Source organism: Amphiura filiformis, chromosome 3 (assembly GCF_039555335.1).
Source record: "Amphiura filiformis chromosome 3, Afil_fr2py, whole genome shotgun sequence".
Taxonomy (NCBI): Eukaryota; Metazoa; Echinodermata; class Ophiuroidea; order Amphilepidida; family Amphiuridae; genus Amphiura; species Amphiura filiformis.
In genome coordinates, this window is record NC_092630.1 from 28,462,010 (window position 1) to 28,481,508 (window position 19,499).

The 19,499-nt window shown below is 38.1% G+C and overlaps 1 protein-coding gene and 1 long non-coding RNA gene across 3 annotated transcripts; one reads left to right on the forward strand and one right to left on the reverse strand.

Annotated features, from left to right (window-relative positions):
- Nucleotides 1–746: 746 nt before the first annotated feature.
- On the reverse strand, nucleotides 747–12,442 carry LOC140147665 (uncharacterized). Of its 2 annotated transcripts, XR_011858380.1 has the most exons (5): nucleotides 12,293–12,442; nucleotides 6,369–6,445; nucleotides 3,696–3,788; nucleotides 3,187–3,303; nucleotides 747–768 (listed from the first exon to the last, which is right to left on the reverse strand). It is a non-coding gene; the product is annotated as an uncharacterized lncRNA (long non-coding RNA). The 2 variants fall into 2 exon arrangements; XR_011858381.1 differs by lacking the exon at nucleotides 3,187–3,303.
- A 1,961-nt stretch (nucleotides 12,443–14,403) lies between these two features.
- Nucleotides 14,404–15,921, forward strand: LOC140147173 (uncharacterized). The gene has a single exon (XM_072168953.1). It carries the CDS (start codon nucleotides 14,404–14,406, stop codon nucleotides 15,919–15,921), a length of 1,518 nt encoding a protein of 505 aa, XP_072025054.1.
- Nucleotides 15,922–19,499: the final 3,578 nt, after the last annotated feature.

Genomic DNA, 19,499 nt, shown 5'->3' on the forward strand with positions numbered 1-19,499 from the left:
TTTCCTTGTTCTTTGTCCAGAGGAACTTTAAGCTATTCATCGTTGTAGTGCGATGTTAAAAATTGAGTCAATGGGTTGATAACAGGTGTACAACCCATGCAAGTCTTGAGCACAAACCAGATGAATCACTCACTACAACGGCAAATTAAAGTCAATTTTCTTTAATAAGTACAGCTAGATGAACAGTGTCTTGAGGGTCAACTGCTGCCTTGCTGATTTCCATCCTGACTGCAAAGCTATTCATTGAATTCAGTATTTCCATTTAAATTACAATTCGCATTTACATAAATACTTACCTCCACTGGCTCCTTTTTTCTCGCCTGATACTACATAACCAATATGCGCCACTGCTCTGGGTTCTATTAATTGCAAACAAGAAATACATTCAAATAATATTTCCAAAATACTGTGAGAGATTTAAATTAAACTAGATGCCACCCAAAGTAACAAGATTCAGACTGCCTGCCCTCCAGTAAAAGGAAAGTCAGTTTCCTAACAAGTTTCAAGTGGCACTAGACTTGCTTGTTCCTTGCCCAGATGAACTTGAGCACATTAAACTCAATTTTCTTGCATAAATGCAGATGAATAGTGTTTGTGGGGTCAAATGATTCTTTATCAATTTCTATTCTGACTGCAATAAGCTATGATTGAATATAAGCTAATATAGTATGTATTTCCATTTAAAATACAGTTCATATCTACATAAATACTTACCTCCACTGGCTCACCATTGGCTGCACACACGCCCCCTGTGTATTGCTTTGGCTTCTATTAATTGCAAACAAAAATATATAAGAAAGCGTATTTCCAAGAAACAGTGTCATTTTAAACTAAAATGAAAAAAAAAAAAACCACCACCCCAGTGTATCAAGTGGACATTTTGACTTGTATTGTCTGCCCTTGGAAAATTCCTGCTGAGGTTTGACTGGCCCTACATGTAGGTTTAACTCACTGATGGAAACAAAATCAGTCAAAGTCACTATATTAAATTGCTGCATATTTTCTGTTAATTTTGGCTAAAATGTTGCCTTTTCAATTTCTTGCATTATAAAACTTTGAATTACACTCTATATTATTGATATTCATGTCTTGAATTTTAAGCTATTTGGAGCATTCAAAGAGAAGAAAATTCACATGGAAACAGCCATTTACACCCATTTTTGTGAATTTTACTGGGAAATTTTACACTGCTTAAAGTGAGCATTAATGGCCATTGCCATGGAAATTGCATTCTCTTTGAATGCTCTCAATACCCTAAAATTAAAGAAGCCTTGTTTATTAATAAAGTTAAGGTGATACTACACCCTGGCAAATTTTGTGCCTATTTTTGCATTTTTTCTCAAAAATTGATAGCGTATTGGTGACACGTAAGATATGTATATTATAGGGCAAGGACTACAACTACTACACAGCACAGACAACAGTTGTGGAGTTACAGTCAAAAATAAGGGAAAATCAATATTTGATCAATAAATAAATAACTACTTGCCTTGAGTTGCTGAATTTTCAGTGCAGTAGTTGTAGTCCTTGCGCCTATAATATACATATCTTACTTGTCACCAACGCACTATAATTTTTGAGAAAAATACAAATATAGGCAAAAAAAAATGGCCAGGGGTGTAGTACCACCTTAAGTGTAATTCAAACTTTTGGAATGTAAGAAATTGCAAAAAATGGTTAAAAGGGTCCATTTTGGCTAAAATGACCAAAATCACTAAAAAACATGCATTATTATGAATTATGATTTACTTTACTACACAACTAGATGGCACAGCTGTGTTTGAGCAACACACATATTTGCCAACACTGAACTGTAACCCGCCATAACAGACCCTTATCCCACTGTGACACCCCTTAAACGTGCCACCTCTTAAAACACCATAACACTCCTTAGCCAATTGTAATATCATATACACCCCTTAACCCTAACAGGACGGTATACTACAAAATAGTACTTGATATATGCGCTGTTCGTGCATGCATCCCATGTGGTGTGATGACGCAATCACCTAAGTGATATCAAGGCAGTTTAAGCTGGCCAGCGAAGCCCAAGACCTGTGGCAAAGTGTCGCCGACCCAGTGCCTGGCATGCGAGGGTCTCGGGTTCAATCCCACAGAGCAAACAACTTCTTTCCTTCTTTTCTCTCTTTTTATTCCTTCCTTCTTTTTCCCTTCCCGTCATGCCAAAAAGCCCTTAGGCGGTTAGGGTTAGAGCCATAATGTGTGATTTGCTCCACAGCAACACCCTCAATTTTCTTGAATTTCTACTTGCATGATTGTAATGCAGAGTGATGAGCCTGATGTATCAATGAATCAGTGATGTATAAATTGTGTACATATCACTATCTTCATACTGTACGTCTGATATTATACATCCCAGCTAAATAAAGCTCCCCAGTAATTAATACAATCAGCGAGCTAATACACGCACTGTATGCGCTGGAATGAAATAACAATTTTCTTCATTTTACCTCGTTTGTTAGGCTCAAAATTAAATGGGGACAATGTAATCAGTGAAAACTAACATATGAATCAATATCTTTATGCAAATCACACATTATTACTTGATACCCTTAACATAATACAACACACTTCACATTATGATAGCACCTCTTAATCCTCCAACACTCATTTACTCACTCTGACAACCCTTAACCCACCTGAACTGATTGTATGTGCATTGTGAAGACTTGTGTCTAAAGCCAGTATCATTGCAAATTATAGCTAGCTACCACATTAGTGATAATTGGACTATACTAAACAATGATGTACATATTTTGCTTTTTATTACCTATGAACTTAGATCTGGGGTCACAGCTACTAGGCCATCAGTGTACAATCTACCAAGAAATGTACCATATTTTTCAAGCTTTGGTAATTTTTGTAACCATATACCATCCAAAGGGCTTATTGGCAAATACAGTTTAGTTCTGCATGCTGATACATTGATCTTATATGAAATGGGCACATTGATATTTCCATACGTGCTGCATTTATTTAGTTATATTTTAACCTAGACATTATTTTAGGCAAAAAACAAAATATTTACCCCAGCCCCCCCACTGAAAATCATGCACATAAAACAAACTACAATGAGATTATTGATGAGATTCATCAGGATCGTTCAAAAGTCAATTAATTAAATGAGATTCTGGTTACAGATCAAAAAAAAATTGAAGTACTCACTCGAAATATTTCAGTTCCAATCAGGAACCTTGTTCACTCTGCAATGACTGTAAGTGGTGTTTCTAGATGTCGGCAGTCCTAGGTGGCTGTGATGGCGTCGCCACTTTTGTAGGTTGCCTGAAAAAATAAGTGCCAAAAAATTTCACAAGGTTCCTGATTGGAACTGAAATATTTCGAGTGAGTACTTCAATTTTTTTATCTATAACCAGAATCTCATTTAATTAATAAACTACAATGAGGCATGGGATCTCACATACCACCCACACTTTTCCCTGGCTTTTTTTTTCAATATATGAGCACAAATGCTCTAGCTCATGCACCATAACGACTTGCCATAAAATGACAAAAGACTTTCTGCTAATATTGTTTCATACATTTTGACAAAGAATAACAAAATAAAAAAATTGATCAAAAGCCTATACACTGGAACCTATATCGTCCTAATTTCTATGTTCTGAGATTCATATTTCTTTTGCTTCTAAAGTATCATTACATCCGATTGCACTTACTCTTAAATTGCCCCACTGCTTCTTCACATTCTCTGTATTCATCATTTTACTAACCATCTTCTCCGTTACTACGATGCATTATTAGTATGCTTTCTGTAGAAAAAGGAACAAAAAGGAAAGGTGAAAACAGAAACTTGATACATTTTCCCCACTTTGAATTATATCTTAACATTTGATATGAAACATTAACTTTATTATGACAAAAAAAACAGTTTCCTGTAGCAGATCTAAAAAGTCAAATGCAAAATGCATTTAAAAAGCTTTTTTTTTTTTAAAGCTATGTCTTGAAATGAAAATAAACAACAATTTAAATACCATTTCTGCTGCAAATTGGAATGGAAATTTACAGTGGGTTTCTCCAACACACACCAAAAAAATCATATTTCTTCATATTCAAGAATTGATCTCTGGTAGTTTTTCAATCGCTCATTTATTGATCTAATTAATCGATTTAATGTCTTTACTCCAGTAGTGTTATATATATTAATATTATTTTGGGAATTTTTTTTCGGTTTATTGGAAAAAATTGAAATTATAAAATAAGCTGTCAAAAACTAAATTTGTGCGCGCTACAGGAAACAAACTTGGTTTTTTTGGCCTTATACAGTTCCCCTAAACTTAGAATTAGAATGAATGATTCTGAATAATATTGCATGATCACCGGCGTGTCCAGCATCTTTTTCTTGTGTGGGGTTGGAGGGCCTTTCAGAGTTATGTAGGGAGCTTAAAGGGCATTTCATGATCCACAGCCTCATCCCCCCACTTTTCTCAAAAAAAAGTTGAGATTTTTATATCACTGGAAACCTCTGGCTACATAATGTTTATGTACAAAATATTTCTTGCAGATTAATTCGTTAAACAAAGATATCGTGAAATTTGAATTTCGTTCTGGTGCACCAGAACGAAATTACAACGTATTGTCTATGGAGCAGTGTAATACACATAATCATGCACAACTCGCAAACGCATAATATCGGAATCAACTGAAATTTTGGGGATATGCTTTTTTGTGGATATGTACTGAAAATGTCATAAAAAGAGGATGCTAGGATCACGAAATACTCCTGTAAGGATAAAATCCCAAAAATACACCTGAGCACCCCAAAGCAGCCCCCCCCCCCGACATGCCACTAATGATGATAAATCAATGAAAATCTCGGCCAAAAGTATCTTCCATAGCTGATATTAATTGATCTAATCATTTCATGCAAACTGTTTGCTTCAGATATTGATTTACTTTTGGTGCTTGTTTTTGTAGCCAATCATTATATTGTATGTATGCCATTGACTGTATGTAAGATGTGTCAATGGAGGATCCGGGCGGAGAGCCCCATAGGATTAATACACAAAATTGAGAAAATATGGCCAACATTAAACCTTTGTATCTTAAGGGGTACTACACCCCTGCCGAATTTTGTGCCTCTTTTTTGCATTTTCTCAAAAATTATAAGCGCATTGGTGACAAATAAGATATGTACAATTGTACATGTATATTATAGGGGCAAGGACTACAACTACTGCACTAGAAATTTTATTTCAGCACAGACAACAGTTGTGGTGTTACAGTCAAAAATGAGGGAAAGCCAATATTTGAACAATAAATCAATAACTATTTGAAATGAATTGCTGAATTTTCAGTGCAGTAGTTGTAGTCCTTGCCCTACATATCTTACTTGTCACCAATGCGCTATAATTTTTGAGAAATGGGAATAAACATATATCATCCTGGATTGTAGATCTACCTCATAGTAGACCAAATATAACAAACTAATAAATTGCCTAATTAAATGCTAAGACAGTTTTCCCTATATGTTACTGTACAAAGTGTGCACGTAACACTCCGACATTCTAAGTGGCTTATCTCTTGCCAGAGTCACCCTGCTTATTCAAAAGTACACATATTTGAAAGGACATTTGAAGAGAAATTCAATTATGCTATTAGTTTTAGTGCCAGAAATGGAGGGAAAAAGTTTTGATTTGATAATGTCATTAAAATTGTACAATTATTTTACAATTTTTGACCACTATGTATGTTTAACACAAGGGATAGCAAACTCTTTTTTTTTTTTTGCTTGAAGGGCCCATGCAATGTCTTTGTGAATCCATATTTATTTTGAGCTACATGTACATAGCTTTCAGAAAAGAAAAATATGGGGTTCATCATGACAAGAAAGATGCAATTTTGTTGTTGTTTCACCTTGTATATTTCTTACCCACCCTGTATTATGTTATACTTTGTTGATTCGGCATCCTTGTAATATAAGCTTTCCAGAAACATATACTTTTAATGGTCTAAAATGTTTTCATTAAAGGTGGTGTGTAAGTGAATCAAAATTGGTGATTTTTTTCTCATTTTACATTATGCTACACGAAAGATGGCCAGTTCATGACATGCGACCATATGTGTTGTATTGCATGTGAATCAAATGGTTCCTCAGACTAATGAGTTTTTGTTTTGTTTTGTTTTTCCCTTTTCCCCCCTCTTTTTTCCTCTAAAACACCAAAGCAACCGACGGTCAAAATGTTATCCACGAACAGGCAGCGCTCCATAAGTGATATCAGGCCAGCTAAAATAGTGTGTGTCAACAATCATGGTGGAGCCCAGTCCTGATGTATTGTGGCTGACACTTTCATGTCTAAATGATCATGATGACATTAATATCATTTAATTACCTCCTGCAATGGGCATCATGATTGTGGCATAATATGCAACCTCCATGCCGTTGTAAGTCATGTTTTTTATGTTAGCCCTGTAAAAACAAGAAATAAAGATACAACTCTGTAATTACATCCCAGCAAACAAAATGCTTTATACAAAAAATGTGAGGTATAAAAAGCTTTCAGAAAACATTTTTGAAAACTTATTTTATTATTTTTTTTGCAATAATATTTTATCAGTTAAAGAAAGATATTTTAGAGAAATTGGCTTTTTGAGCACCTATTTCTCAAGCAACTATGACAAGTTATATATCATTTTAACTGTTTAATATTAAGAACTCAAAATTACTTCAAGAAACACAAATATCAGGTGGCCGCTGATATGGTTTTTGCAGTTAAGTGTCAGGGATCATTTTCCCCCGACTTACAAACCAATTGGAGCAACTTTGAAATTGACCTGATCTTTGACCTCAGATGACCTTTGTGGTTTTATACTCCCCAAGTTATGAGATTGTTTTTCCTAAATTACAGTTCCATCGCAGCATCTTTAAATTTGACCTGACCTTTGACATGGGCAAAGTTTAACATTTTAGTGAACAGTCAGGAATACAATTAGCCCTAGAACATATTAACCATTTTACTTAGGGCCAGGGGCACTTTACATTGAAACACTTGTAGAACATGCTTGACAATCCAGTACAAAAGTTGAAAGCATTTCAATGCTTACTGAACCAGTAAAAAAGTGTCACTAATAAATCCCACATTTCTAAAGATACCAGTGTGCAAATTTGGAAAAAATCAGGTCATCCAGCGGATGACCAGGTCATGAAATCGGGTCTGGCGCAAAAAATATTTGGTCATTTTGGTCAACCATAGATATATATTTTAAAATTTAGATTTTAATTTTTTTAAGTTAGAACTTTGCATATTAGGCTAAAAAAAACATGTTTGTTTCCTGTAGCAGGTGAGGCCTAAAAGTCCAATGAGATATATGCGTTTTTTATCTGTGTCTTGAAATGAAAATCCTGCAATGGTAATTTACAGTGGGTTTCTTCAACACACCCCCATCCACTGCCACACACAAATCATAGACCCTATTTCTTAATATTCAAGAATACTTATGACCCCCGTTCAACCGGCAGATTAAAAAGTATTTAAAAAATCACAAGAGATATTTTTTGTAAGAAAAACATAGAAACAGTGGTGTTCTTTTCTACTCTTAGTATTTATTTGCTCACTGCTTGCTTGCACCAGGTCTTGGAAGTTTAACTTAATTTGAGCCTTTATGCGTGTGTTTTTATCTTTGTGTGTGACTTGGTAAACTTAGTGACTTTTAATACTTTGGACACTCCCATTAGGTCCTTGATTTTGTTTCAAATGAGTCTTAAAATAGCAAGCACAATAAGGTGGGTACCAATTTTATATACTGTTGACCAAATTTTGATGAAATTTTTCATATAGACTAATCCAATTTCACGCATTCCTACACCTCAATGGCAGCCATTACCTGGGTCCCCTATTGGCTCTATCTCACCTAAAATGTGAAATGATGCGGCCTTGGAGGGTATTTTAAACTGCATTCTATCACCTGTGTTACACGTAAACAAAAGAATGATGACAGTTTACAACACAAAAGAATCTAACATCGAATTTCAAGCTGGTTTAATCCACCCTGTTTGGTGCATGCGTGGACCCAATAATGGTCGACCAAATCCTGACCATGACTTGGCTAGTTGGATTTGTCTGTACTGACCTGCACAAATCGTTAAGTGTATGGTGTAAGGTATGGCGTACATGTAGGACTGGTGACTGATGAGTGAGTCCAGACATAGGCCTTTAAAAGGTACATGTACGGTATATTCTGGGTGTATAACAAACACCAAATTGGCGTTTTATGACCTTTGACATGCATGCATACATTGACATTCTTTTGTCGAGAGTGACATGGTCTTTCAATTTATTCCGCAATTTATGCTGAGTGTCCCAGGGATATAGTCGGGATAGGCATCTGAAATGATGTAACGAAACCGAAAGATGTAGCCTAGGTCTAGACAATAGGCGGATTAGCGGCCATTTTGTTTCTACATGATGTTATTCATGTGTCCTTTTATTTTAGTACACAAATATAGAAGTTGATAGGTTTACAATTGTAAAATTATATTTTGAGTACCGGTATACAATATATTCTGTAGTGAATCAATCAAATGACGGTGTTGGTTCAGGTATTATGCTTGATAGAATTAAACTGTCTGACCAGCTAGCATTCTCCTCCGCCGCACTGCCGTGTTGCGAAGGTGGAGGAGACTAAAGCTGTATTGAAGAACACGCATGCGTTAAAAATGATGTAGCCTAGGTCAAAAAATAGCGTGACGTAGTTCCCGAAATTGCCCCTATGAACAGGCACCCTCCTGAGTGTCATTGGCAGACTTGACTATGCTTCAGTGGTCATGAAAGGATTCATATATATTGTAGATAACGGTCCTTTGCCCCAATAATCCCAAAGCAAGGCTAAGCTATCAATGGTCAGAAACTGCTCTTCGGAAAATGTAGCATAAGAACTCCCCAGTCCAAATGCTGGTCATAAACGGCCAATAGATAAATGACTATCATTGGAGACTGAGTTCCAGTCTAAACAAGTCTAAAAATGTCCGGAGTTTTTACTCTCTGGTATATCCCAGTGGCGGCATCAGGAAAATTTTTTCGGGGGCAAAGTGAATTTCGAGGGGGGGGGGCTAAATTGCCTCAAATAGCGGAAATTTATGTATTTTGGGGATTTCGTCTCTGGTATACCAGAACGAAATTCAAATTTGATGATATTATTGCTAAACAAATTAATCTGCAATACATAAACCCGGGACATAATTATTATGTAGCCAGAGGTTTCCAGTGGTATAAAAATCTCAACTTTTTTGAGAAAAATGGGGAATGAGGCTCCCATGACGGCCATGAGGCTGGATCACGAAATACCCTAAAACATAATGTTTGTCAATTGTCATGTGTAACTAAATTTATGTTTATTAACTAGCATGACTAGCAATGCATTCTTTTACTGATAGCAATTGTGCATTCTTCTTATTGATAAATTAAGAATTTATAAGATGCATCTAGTACAAGGAACTGTCCTCATTCACAAACTGATACTATCTGACATGCCCAACCAGGGTTGTAGCTTCATGCCAGGCGGTGGCGGGCTAACCCGCCCAGCACTCTTAATTTCTACCCGGCACTCAAGTTAATTTTGAGCCCAATTACCCGGCACTCCAGTCTCAAATGTTTCAAATTTAATGAACAATCAGTACAAAATTTGAAATTCTTATCAAATTTCAATTTTTTAAAATTTCATATAAATTTCACCCGCACTAAGATTTAGCTAGCTATAACCCTGTGTCCAACGTATAAGGCTAAGACCGTCAAGAATAGGCTACGTCACCTGTTGTTTGGGATCCCTCACAGTCTCTCAAAACATCAAAACACCAAAAGCGATGCACATACTTAATTAAGACTGTCTTTTATCATATTTTATCAGTTTTGTCAACTTGCCTAGAAAGGTCAAATTTTGCCAAATATAATCGCTTGCATAGGATTCGCATCACATCAATATCGGCGATCATGTTTTTAAACTGAATTTTTAGTGAATTAGGCTGGTTCCCACCAAGCATCGACATCATGCACGTGACACAGCTAAAATAATCGACCAGAAATCGGGGATCATTAAACATCAACCGTTTCAAAATACCTAATGACAGTAAACTGAATGGCGAGCAGTCCAAATTTTGAGCCATACATCATCATCTCCCACTTTTCTAAAAAAAAGTTGAGATTTTTATATCACTGGAAACCTCTGGCTACATAATGTTTATGTACAAAATATTTCTTGCAGATTAATTCGTTTAGCAAAGATATCGTGAAATTTGAATGTTTGTCATCGGCCTGGTCATTGGCCCTCAGACTGTGGTGGAACTCACTTCCCGGCACCATCCTAGTCTCACCGTCTGTTGAGACTTTCAGGGGAGCTGTGGCGGCATCAATCTAGTCTGCAGCTATTGGTTTTTTACTCGCACCCTGTATTTGTATTAATACACACACTCACTCTTGCACCACTCATGGACAAAGTCCCTGGGCTATATATCCACATGTGGAACCTACCGAGTACAGAAGTAGAAGTAGAAGTGTAGGAACCCATGGATTCGACCACTGTTGATTTGACCCATGTAACATTGTCTATGGAGTATGGAGCAGTACACATAATCATGCAAAAAATAACTCACAAACACAAAATCGGAATCAACTTAAATTTTGGGAATAAGCTTTTTCGCGGATATCTACTGAAAAATGTCATGTATTAAAAAGAAGATGATAGGATCACGAAATACTACCCTTGTTTAGTTGCCGAGCAGGCGTTGACGAGTATTTTCAGAGAAGTAGAAGTAGAAGTGCCGGTACTCCTTTAATTTGATCTCGTGTGCTAGCTTTTAATGTTTGAATGTTTCCATGTTCTAGTGTATGATGCGTATTCTGTCGGTCGGACATCCGGGCATGAACCGGCAGACAATAGCACTGCACTGGAGTGAAAACAACATTCGCTGAACTCTGCTCTGCCACTTTGACTTTGCCCTGGCCTGTACACTATTGACATGATTGAGTATTCACTCGGTCGGACATCCGGAAACATTGTCCCCTTCGTCCCCTTTGCACAAGCGAGTGCATAGCAACCAGCTCGAGAAAGGGGAACTGCACATGCGCTGCACATGCGCACACTGGTTTTACAAGGCTATTTCCCCTCTGTGACGTCAGCCCGACCAAGAGAATTGTACCAGGTAAGTTGTTTTCACTCCAATGCATAAATGGATGTGACGTGGCCCCGACTAGACGTTCGCTTTTCGTATCTCTTTCCTTGTTGGAAAGGTATAACGTTGACGAGATAGGAACATGTACCGAACATCCGGGACCTACAATGTACTCTGCCCTGTGTGGCTGAGTAACAGTACATGAACATGGTCTTTCATGTCTTTTGTGCCTATGTAAATTAGTCACTGTGTAAAGCTGTGTTTATAGTTTATACCCATAGGTTACTCATCATCACACTGAATCATTGTCGTTAACTGCACAAGTTATGTGTGCAATTCTAGAGAACGCTTGACCGACAGAGGGTGTCAATATAGGCCTACGTGTCGCTTTTGAAAAACAGCGATTCATGCGCATGCTCAGCAGGCAAATCGACGGCGATTTAGTACACTGATCATGTGTGCGATTCAGATTTCTGCAAAAGCGATTGAGTATAAATGCATCTTTAGAAATGACTGGTGATTGTGTGTTCTGAAGTGGGTTTTATCATGTTAATTAGTGACCTGACACACATTTGTATAAGTTCGGCTCGATCGATCAAGCATTGATTTTTTGTACTGGATCGTTCAAGCATCTCCAACAAATTTTTCAATGTAAGTGCCTCTGGCCCTAGTGGAAGTAAAAGCGGATACTATGGCCAGAGTTCTAGGGCTAGCCCCGACCGAGAGAATAGAGGCCGTCAGCGTGGCGTCATATGCCGCCATCTTGTGGGTACACGCTATGCGATGGTCGTTCGATCTCCATGGGTGAACAGCAAAATCACCATGCCAATGCGCGATAACAGTTGCGTGGCAAGCTGCGCCCTGCGCGTAGTGTCCGACGCATGCAACCGCGTATCATTTGTACCCACAAGATGGCGAAAGGCTGACGGCCTCTATTGGGTATTAAAAAAGCCTATTCCCTACAATGCAGTACGTACACAAGTACGCAGAATTCGGCACCCTCAATCATTCCCGAGGCTACGCATTCACATCATTGTGTGGTTGTGCCTGATCAAAACCGCGCAAAATGACAATTATAATTATACCTTAGGTATATCCACGACAAACGTACAGAAAAGGGATAAATTACATGGAAAAGCTGCTACTACGTACCTCTCCGATCGTCAGTGCATGGAGATCGCCATCTTGGTTATCACTGGTAAAACTGGCTGGTTCCCGAAACATTTCCACATCATATTTTAACGGAACTCTATGCTGACGAGAATTGTACGGTAGTAGCATTAAAGAATGCTACTATCCATATGCCAGTATAATAGACATTATAATTTCGCACATTGCCTAATGCTTACTATTTTTTTCCAGTACATATTGGCTAATGATATATATCGGTGACTTCGTGCAAGCTAGACGTGTTTTTCTGGAGCTCCGGAGCTCTCTCTTTTTTAATCAACTTTTTGCATATATTTTTCAAAATTTTTGGATGTCTTCATTGCCTAACTGGCTTTTATCATTGGATGTTTAATATAGTGAACTTTGTGGAGTAACTGTGAATTTATGTTGAGAACTTTGATGTATTTTTAACTTCGAGTGTGAAGACCAACGAGTCACCGGGAAGCAGAGAGAGGAATTCGGCGGAGTTTACATTATCAACCAACAAGCAAGGATCTTCAAGTGCAACACAGCAACGGAACGTGCAATCTTTTCATCGTGTCTTCAACCATCTTTAAGTTATTTTTATCAACTAGTGGCAGTGTTATATGTGAAATTTGTGAACTTTTGGATGTATTTTATGGCTACAAGCAGCAGTGGTTTCTTCAGTAAAATTTTTAGCCCAGCAGAATAGGATTTGGAGTGCAATTGGTAGGCGTGGCAGTACATATACAGTACAGAAGCAGAGCAGAGGACATCGCATCGGTGGATCATTTTGTGCAATACATGTTATTTATCATCATCCATCTTGTAATCGTGTATCATCTGAAATATAGCATAGTTTCTTCATCATCTGGTGTATGGGTCATTGTGATATTGGTGCAATATTTGTGATTTGTGTCATCTTTGGTTTTGGCGGGAAAGCGGCGGCCATTTTGAATCCGACCAAATAGGGTGTGGCGCAGGAGCAGAACTTGGAGCAGAAATCAAGCAACTGAACTTCACAGACCTCGAGATAAAGGGAAGTAGACATTTCATATTTTTTCATATCATTGTATGTTGAACTTGAAGAGGAGAACAAATCTTTGCAGCAAAACATTTCATTTAGTGTCATCAACTATACATCTTTCGTTTACATTGTGCAATTGTGAATTTTTTTGGCAGCAGCAGCAGCATAAAACGTTAGCAGAAGTAGCAGGAGATAAATCATAATTTTCCAGTTTAAGTGTGTGTATTTTCCAGCAAAACTCTCATCATGAATATCAGTGGTGTTGTGAACATAGTATTAGTCTACTTATTTGTGAAACATTGTATGACGTGTGTAAACGGGCGTACATCTGAAACAGAAGTAAATCATTCATTAGACAAGTTAAATTCGTGGGATGGAGGTTTTTCTCAGACAATAGCTAGAGTGGATTGTACAGCAGGTTCAACTTTGTATATTACTACATATAAATTGTTGTCTAGACCAAGATATATCAATATCCAGCTTCGTCCAAACAGACATATTGGCATCTGCATGATCTTATTGTTATCAGGTGATATCAATCTAAACCCTGGTCCAGTCAAGTGTGAGAGCTGTAAAGTTCCAATAATGAAAAATCGCAGAAAAGTGCAATGTGTTGAGTGTGACGATTTATACCATGCAAATTGTGCCAATATTTCCTCGAAAGAATACAAAAACATTATCAAACAGAACCAGGAATGGTTTTGCCCACTTTGTAAACCTGAGCCTTGTGGTATGTGTGATAACTTGGTGACAAAATACCAACAGGGACTGGAGTGTGACAACTGTGAAAAGTGGATCCATGCGCAATGTGGTGGAGTTGATAATGAAACTTATTTACAATTCGAAGGAAAAAATTGCACCTGGATATGCCCAATGTGTGACATAATGAATTTTTCAGACTCTCTATTCAAGTCATTTTTGGATTGCAGTACCAGCAACCAATTTTCCAGTTTGAGTGACAATGACGATGGAAATTCAACCTTCTCTGACGTATCTGACGACCACTGTCAGATTCCTGATCGCAGTACCCCCGGTAAAAAGCAGCTAAAAAGTTTCTTCTAATAAAGCAAAAACAAAGAAGAGTAGCAGGGAATCAATACGTATTATGTTACTGAACTTCCAGAGTATTGGTAACAAATCGGCCGATATCAAAGTGCTTATTGAACAATATAAACCTGATATCATTCAAGGCACCGAAACTTGGCTTTCGCCGAACATTAAAAATTCTGAAATCCTCCCGGACTCGTATGATGTGTTTAGGAAGGATAGGCAAGAGGGGATCCATGGTGGAGTTCTACTTGCGTGCAAGAAGGATCTCATCATGACAAGGCGGGAAGAATTTGAAACAGAAAATGAACTCATGTGGAACCAACTTGAACTCCAGGGGCGCCACTCGCTACTGATTGGCACCGGTTATAAACATAAACATGACAATGTAAAATTTGTCACCGATCTTGAGGTTTCTCTTGACAAAATTGAAAAGAAAGGCAAGGGCTATAACATTATCCTGGCAGGCGACTTCAATCAAGCAAATATTGACTGGAAAAATAGCACAGTCATCCGCGATCACCCCGCATCTAAATCCACAGCAGAGCTGCTTCTTGAGACTACAACAGGTTTTGGTTTAAACCAGCATGTGTTGGAACCTACAAGAAAAGACAGTATCTTGGATCTTGTATTCACTAATAATTCAAGTCTTGTGAGAGATGTCAAAGTTGATCCAGGACTCAGTGATCATTACATGGTAATCACCGACATAGATTTGAGAGCAAAATGGAAGAGACAACCAAGACGGAAGTACTTCGTCAGGCGGAAGGCAAATGAAGATTTGATTAATGAGGAGTTGAGTACCTTCAAGGACAAGTATTTTAGCATGGGAAATGTCTCTGTGCAAGAAAAGTGGGACAATCTTGAAAGTGAAATAAAGACAGTCATGAATAAGCATATTCCTCAAAAGACAGCTGCTAAACCAAACAGTTTGCCATGGTTTAAGAGATCACACCACAGACTCAGACGCAGGAAGCAGAGGGCTTTTAACAAGGCGAAAAAGTCGCAAAGTAGTGATGACTGGAAAAAATTTTTGTCTTGCCAGAAAGAACTTAAGAAATCTCTCAATGAATCCGAGCGTGAGTTTGTTGCAAATAATCTTACCACTGCAATGAAAGAGAACACCAAGCAGTTTTGGTCATACATGAAAAGACTGGGTAAAAGTGAAAGCGGTGTCGCAGATCTCAAAGTTAACAATAATATCATTAGCGATGGGAAGGAAAAAGCAGAGGCATTGAACGCACAATTTGCTAGTGTCTTTACAAGGGAAGACAAGGAAGCGATTCCTACACTTGGCAGTAGCAGTATTCAAGACATTCCAGATTTAATTATTCATGAAAAGGGGGTTTTAAAGCAACTCCAAGTACTGTCTCCGAATAAAGCAGCAGGACCTGATGAGATACCTCCATGGTTTCTCAAAATGTTTGCTGAGAAACTTGCGCCGATATTTACAGACTTGTTCCAAGCTTCTGTTGATCAAGGGACTCTCCCCATCAATGGAGGGAGGCAAACATTTGTGGCATCTTTAAAAAGGGGGACAAAGCCGTGCCTGAAAATTATAGACCCGTTTCGTTAACAAGCGTCAGCTGCAAGATTCTGGAGCACATTATACATTCACATGTTATGGATCACTTGGAGCAGCATAATATTTTGGTTGATTCACAACATGGCTTCAGATCTAAGCGCTCCACTGAAACTCAACTCATTTTAACTGTTGATGATATTGCAAGAGCTTTGGAACAAGGGGATTCAGTGCACATGGCAGTTCTAGACTTCTCCAAAGCCTTTGATAAGGTTCCTCATGAACGCCTTCTGAATAAGCTTCATCACTACGGGATTAGAAACAACCTTCATCAATGGATCAGAAGTTTCCTATCAAATAGGACCCAGAGAGTTGCATGTGAGGGCAATTTTTCATCACCCAAAGAGGTCCTTTCTGGAGTACCACAGGGGACGGTGTTGGGGCCGTTGTTGTTTTTAACCTATATAAACGACCTCCCGGACATGTTGAGCAACCAAGTAAGACTCTTCGCAGACGACTGCCTGGTGTACTCTACAGTGTCAAATGAAAGGGACATGGACTCTCTACAAGCTGATCTAAAATCTCTTGAAACATGGCAGGAGACCTGGAAGATGAGCTTTAACCCTTCCAAATGCACGGTCATGGAAATTTCCTTGAAGAGAAACCCTCCACACAGAGACTATATTTTCTGCGGGCAAGTTTTACAGCAGCCAAACTCAAATCCTTACTTAGGGGTGCAGCTGGATAACAAGCTGAACTGGGGAGAACATGTTACAAACACAGTTAACAAAGCAAACCGGACCCTGGGTTTCCTGAGGAGAAACTTGTGGTTTTGTCCAGGGGAAGTGAAGTCTACTGCATATCTAACGTTAGTGCGTCCAGTCTTAGAGTATGCTGCGGGTGCATGGGACCCATACAGGGCGGACTCATAAAGAAGATTGAAAGTGTGCAGAGAAAAGCTGCAAGATTTTGCACAGGGGATTACCAAAGAGAAAGTAGTGTCACTCAAATGCTGGAAGATCTCGGATGGGACACTCTAGCTGTCAGAAGGAGAGAAATCGTTTAGCTATGTTTTACAAAATCCAAAATGAGTTGGTAGGAATCAACAAAGAAGCCTATATTCAAACTTCTTCTGCTGCGGGTTTGAGAAGAAACCACCACCTACATGTTGAAATTCCATTCATCAAGAAGGACGTCTATAAAACTCATTTTTCCCAAGAACTGGAAGGGCATGGAATTCCCTCACTCAAACCACTATATCAGCCCCATCTTTAGATATATTCAAGAAAAACCTCTAGCTTGCAGGTCACCAAATAGTTAGCGATTTGCGGTTTTCGCCCTGCTGACTACAACTTCAGAAGGTTCAGAAGGTTAATGCGTACTGTTTAAAGAATCGCCTGTCATACAATACATAGAGACTGTATGTCTTCGAGCTTCCCGAAAAGGGCCTTATTGGGATGATGTGGTATTTTACACTATTTTCGCCCATTATCCGGCTAAAAAGGGCTTTACTGTTACAATGTGCGCGCGTAGCGCGGAAAAATTTTGTATTTTACACTATTTTGGCCCTGAATTTTGCTAGAAAAGGGCTCCTTGCCCTTTTTCTTTTCCTTTGCCCTCCTGATTTTCTCTTTCATTTTTTGAAGATATTCCACGTGCGAAATCGACGTAGATACATCGTTGAAAATGCACAAAATTTGTCCATTTCACAGTATTTTAAAGACAGTCAAAGATAATGAACATACGAAGGAAAGTCTAATTATTATTATGATCCTTTTTGTTTGTAACAAATCATTATAATAAAGGTACAGCGATGTGTTAAAAATGAACTAAATTTAAACGCATTATTTATACGCAGAGATTGCCCATTGAAATGTGTGTGATACAAAAAAAAAAAAAAATGACATTGCGATTTCCCATTTTGGATTCCAACGTAGAATAAAACGCAGATGCTACGTTGAAATATGCTGATTTTACCTCATGTCTAAGTCCATGCAACGCGCCCAATTTTCAGGACGGAAAAGTCTCATTTTGAAAGTAAAGTCAGATGTATGGATGTAGTGATCTTTAATCTACCAAAATATATGTTTTTGGGCGGCCTGTTTGAATTAGGCAGAGACTCAGCTCATTTTTTCAATCACTATGCCCTCTATCGACCTAGATTAGATTAGATCAAATATTATAGTCTTCATTCCAGCTGACTTGTTCTACTTCGTGACGAATGAGCACAATCCAGTTTTGAACCGAGACTAGCAATATTTAACACCGTATTAACGTACGTAAAAACGTACGTGAAAACGTACGTTCCACTTGCTGCGTTTGGAACATCGCAATCTCTCTATTATGTCTCAAATCACTTATAAATTATTTATTGTAAAATCAGTGCAGAGTAGGTTAGATATGAAAATTAGTTAGCGCAAATTACTATACACCTGATCCGTGAACTGTTTGTTTTTAAAGACTCTTCTTGTTACAACGCTTGACTCGAGTTCACAGCAGCAGCATACGCCATTGGCCAAGTGTTTTTAAAATGCGTTAAAAAATATTTTTTGTGTAAAAACTGAAGTATCCTATGTATAAAAGAATCTATGAATATTAACTCGTGATACCCAGTTGTGGTACAGTTGATGTCGTGTAAGCTGCAGAGAATTTTATTTCAATTTTATATAGGCCTACGCCAAAATATTTTTTGAATTTAGTGAAAATGAAGACTGAAAAAGTGGTGAAAATCTATGTAAAAATTACATAGAACCCTAATAAAGATTACTGTTTCGTTTTTATGGTAATCTAATCTTCCATTTGCTTAGATTAACTTGGGGGTTATATGCGAAAATCTTATATAAAAGGGGTAAACTCAACATCTATACCACGGAGCACAGTGTCATCGCCCCGATATCTTCATGGCAGAAATTGCCATGATGGTAGATTGAATCGACAAGTTCTTCAACAGCCACGCATGGTCATTTTGTTCCGAACTGTTTAATAGTTTTGAGACTATGGGCCGAGGGACCTCAGACTAAGGCTATTGACAATACTGACCTCTGTAGATCAGTGAGCCTGGTAGGCTACGTCATCTGCTTTAGACTGCATCCACCAGTGGTCTACACTGCACTAGTGTCGTATTATGTTCCGTAACCCGAGTGTTTACGAATGAGGGCAGCTGTCATTTTTTTTTTTTTGTTCTGCACATATAAAATCTGATTTTCGGCTTTTTCCGGAGAGGTCACAGGACTTCCGTGACCAGCGCAATAAATAGCATTAAAATCAAGTTGTTTTTTTACGCATTTTAAAAACACTTGGCCAATGGCGTATGCTGCTGTAGTGCACACTGCACGTATTGTCGTATTTTCTATTCTATACCCTATATGTTGGAATTGCCTATTATGTTTAATTTGTTAAAAATTTGTTTAGAGTGTGGATGGGTCAAACCATCTACCGGTAGGCTATACGAAACAGATTTGTATTGCTATGTGCTAAAATTATATAATTATATATGTTTAAAATTCAATATGGCTATCAATAGGTCAGGTGGTCGAACGGATTAGCGCGCTGGACTGAAGTATAACCACGATAGCGGCTAGTTGCGGCGTTACGGTGGGTTCGAGGGCCACCTCTTCATAGTAGGGAAATGG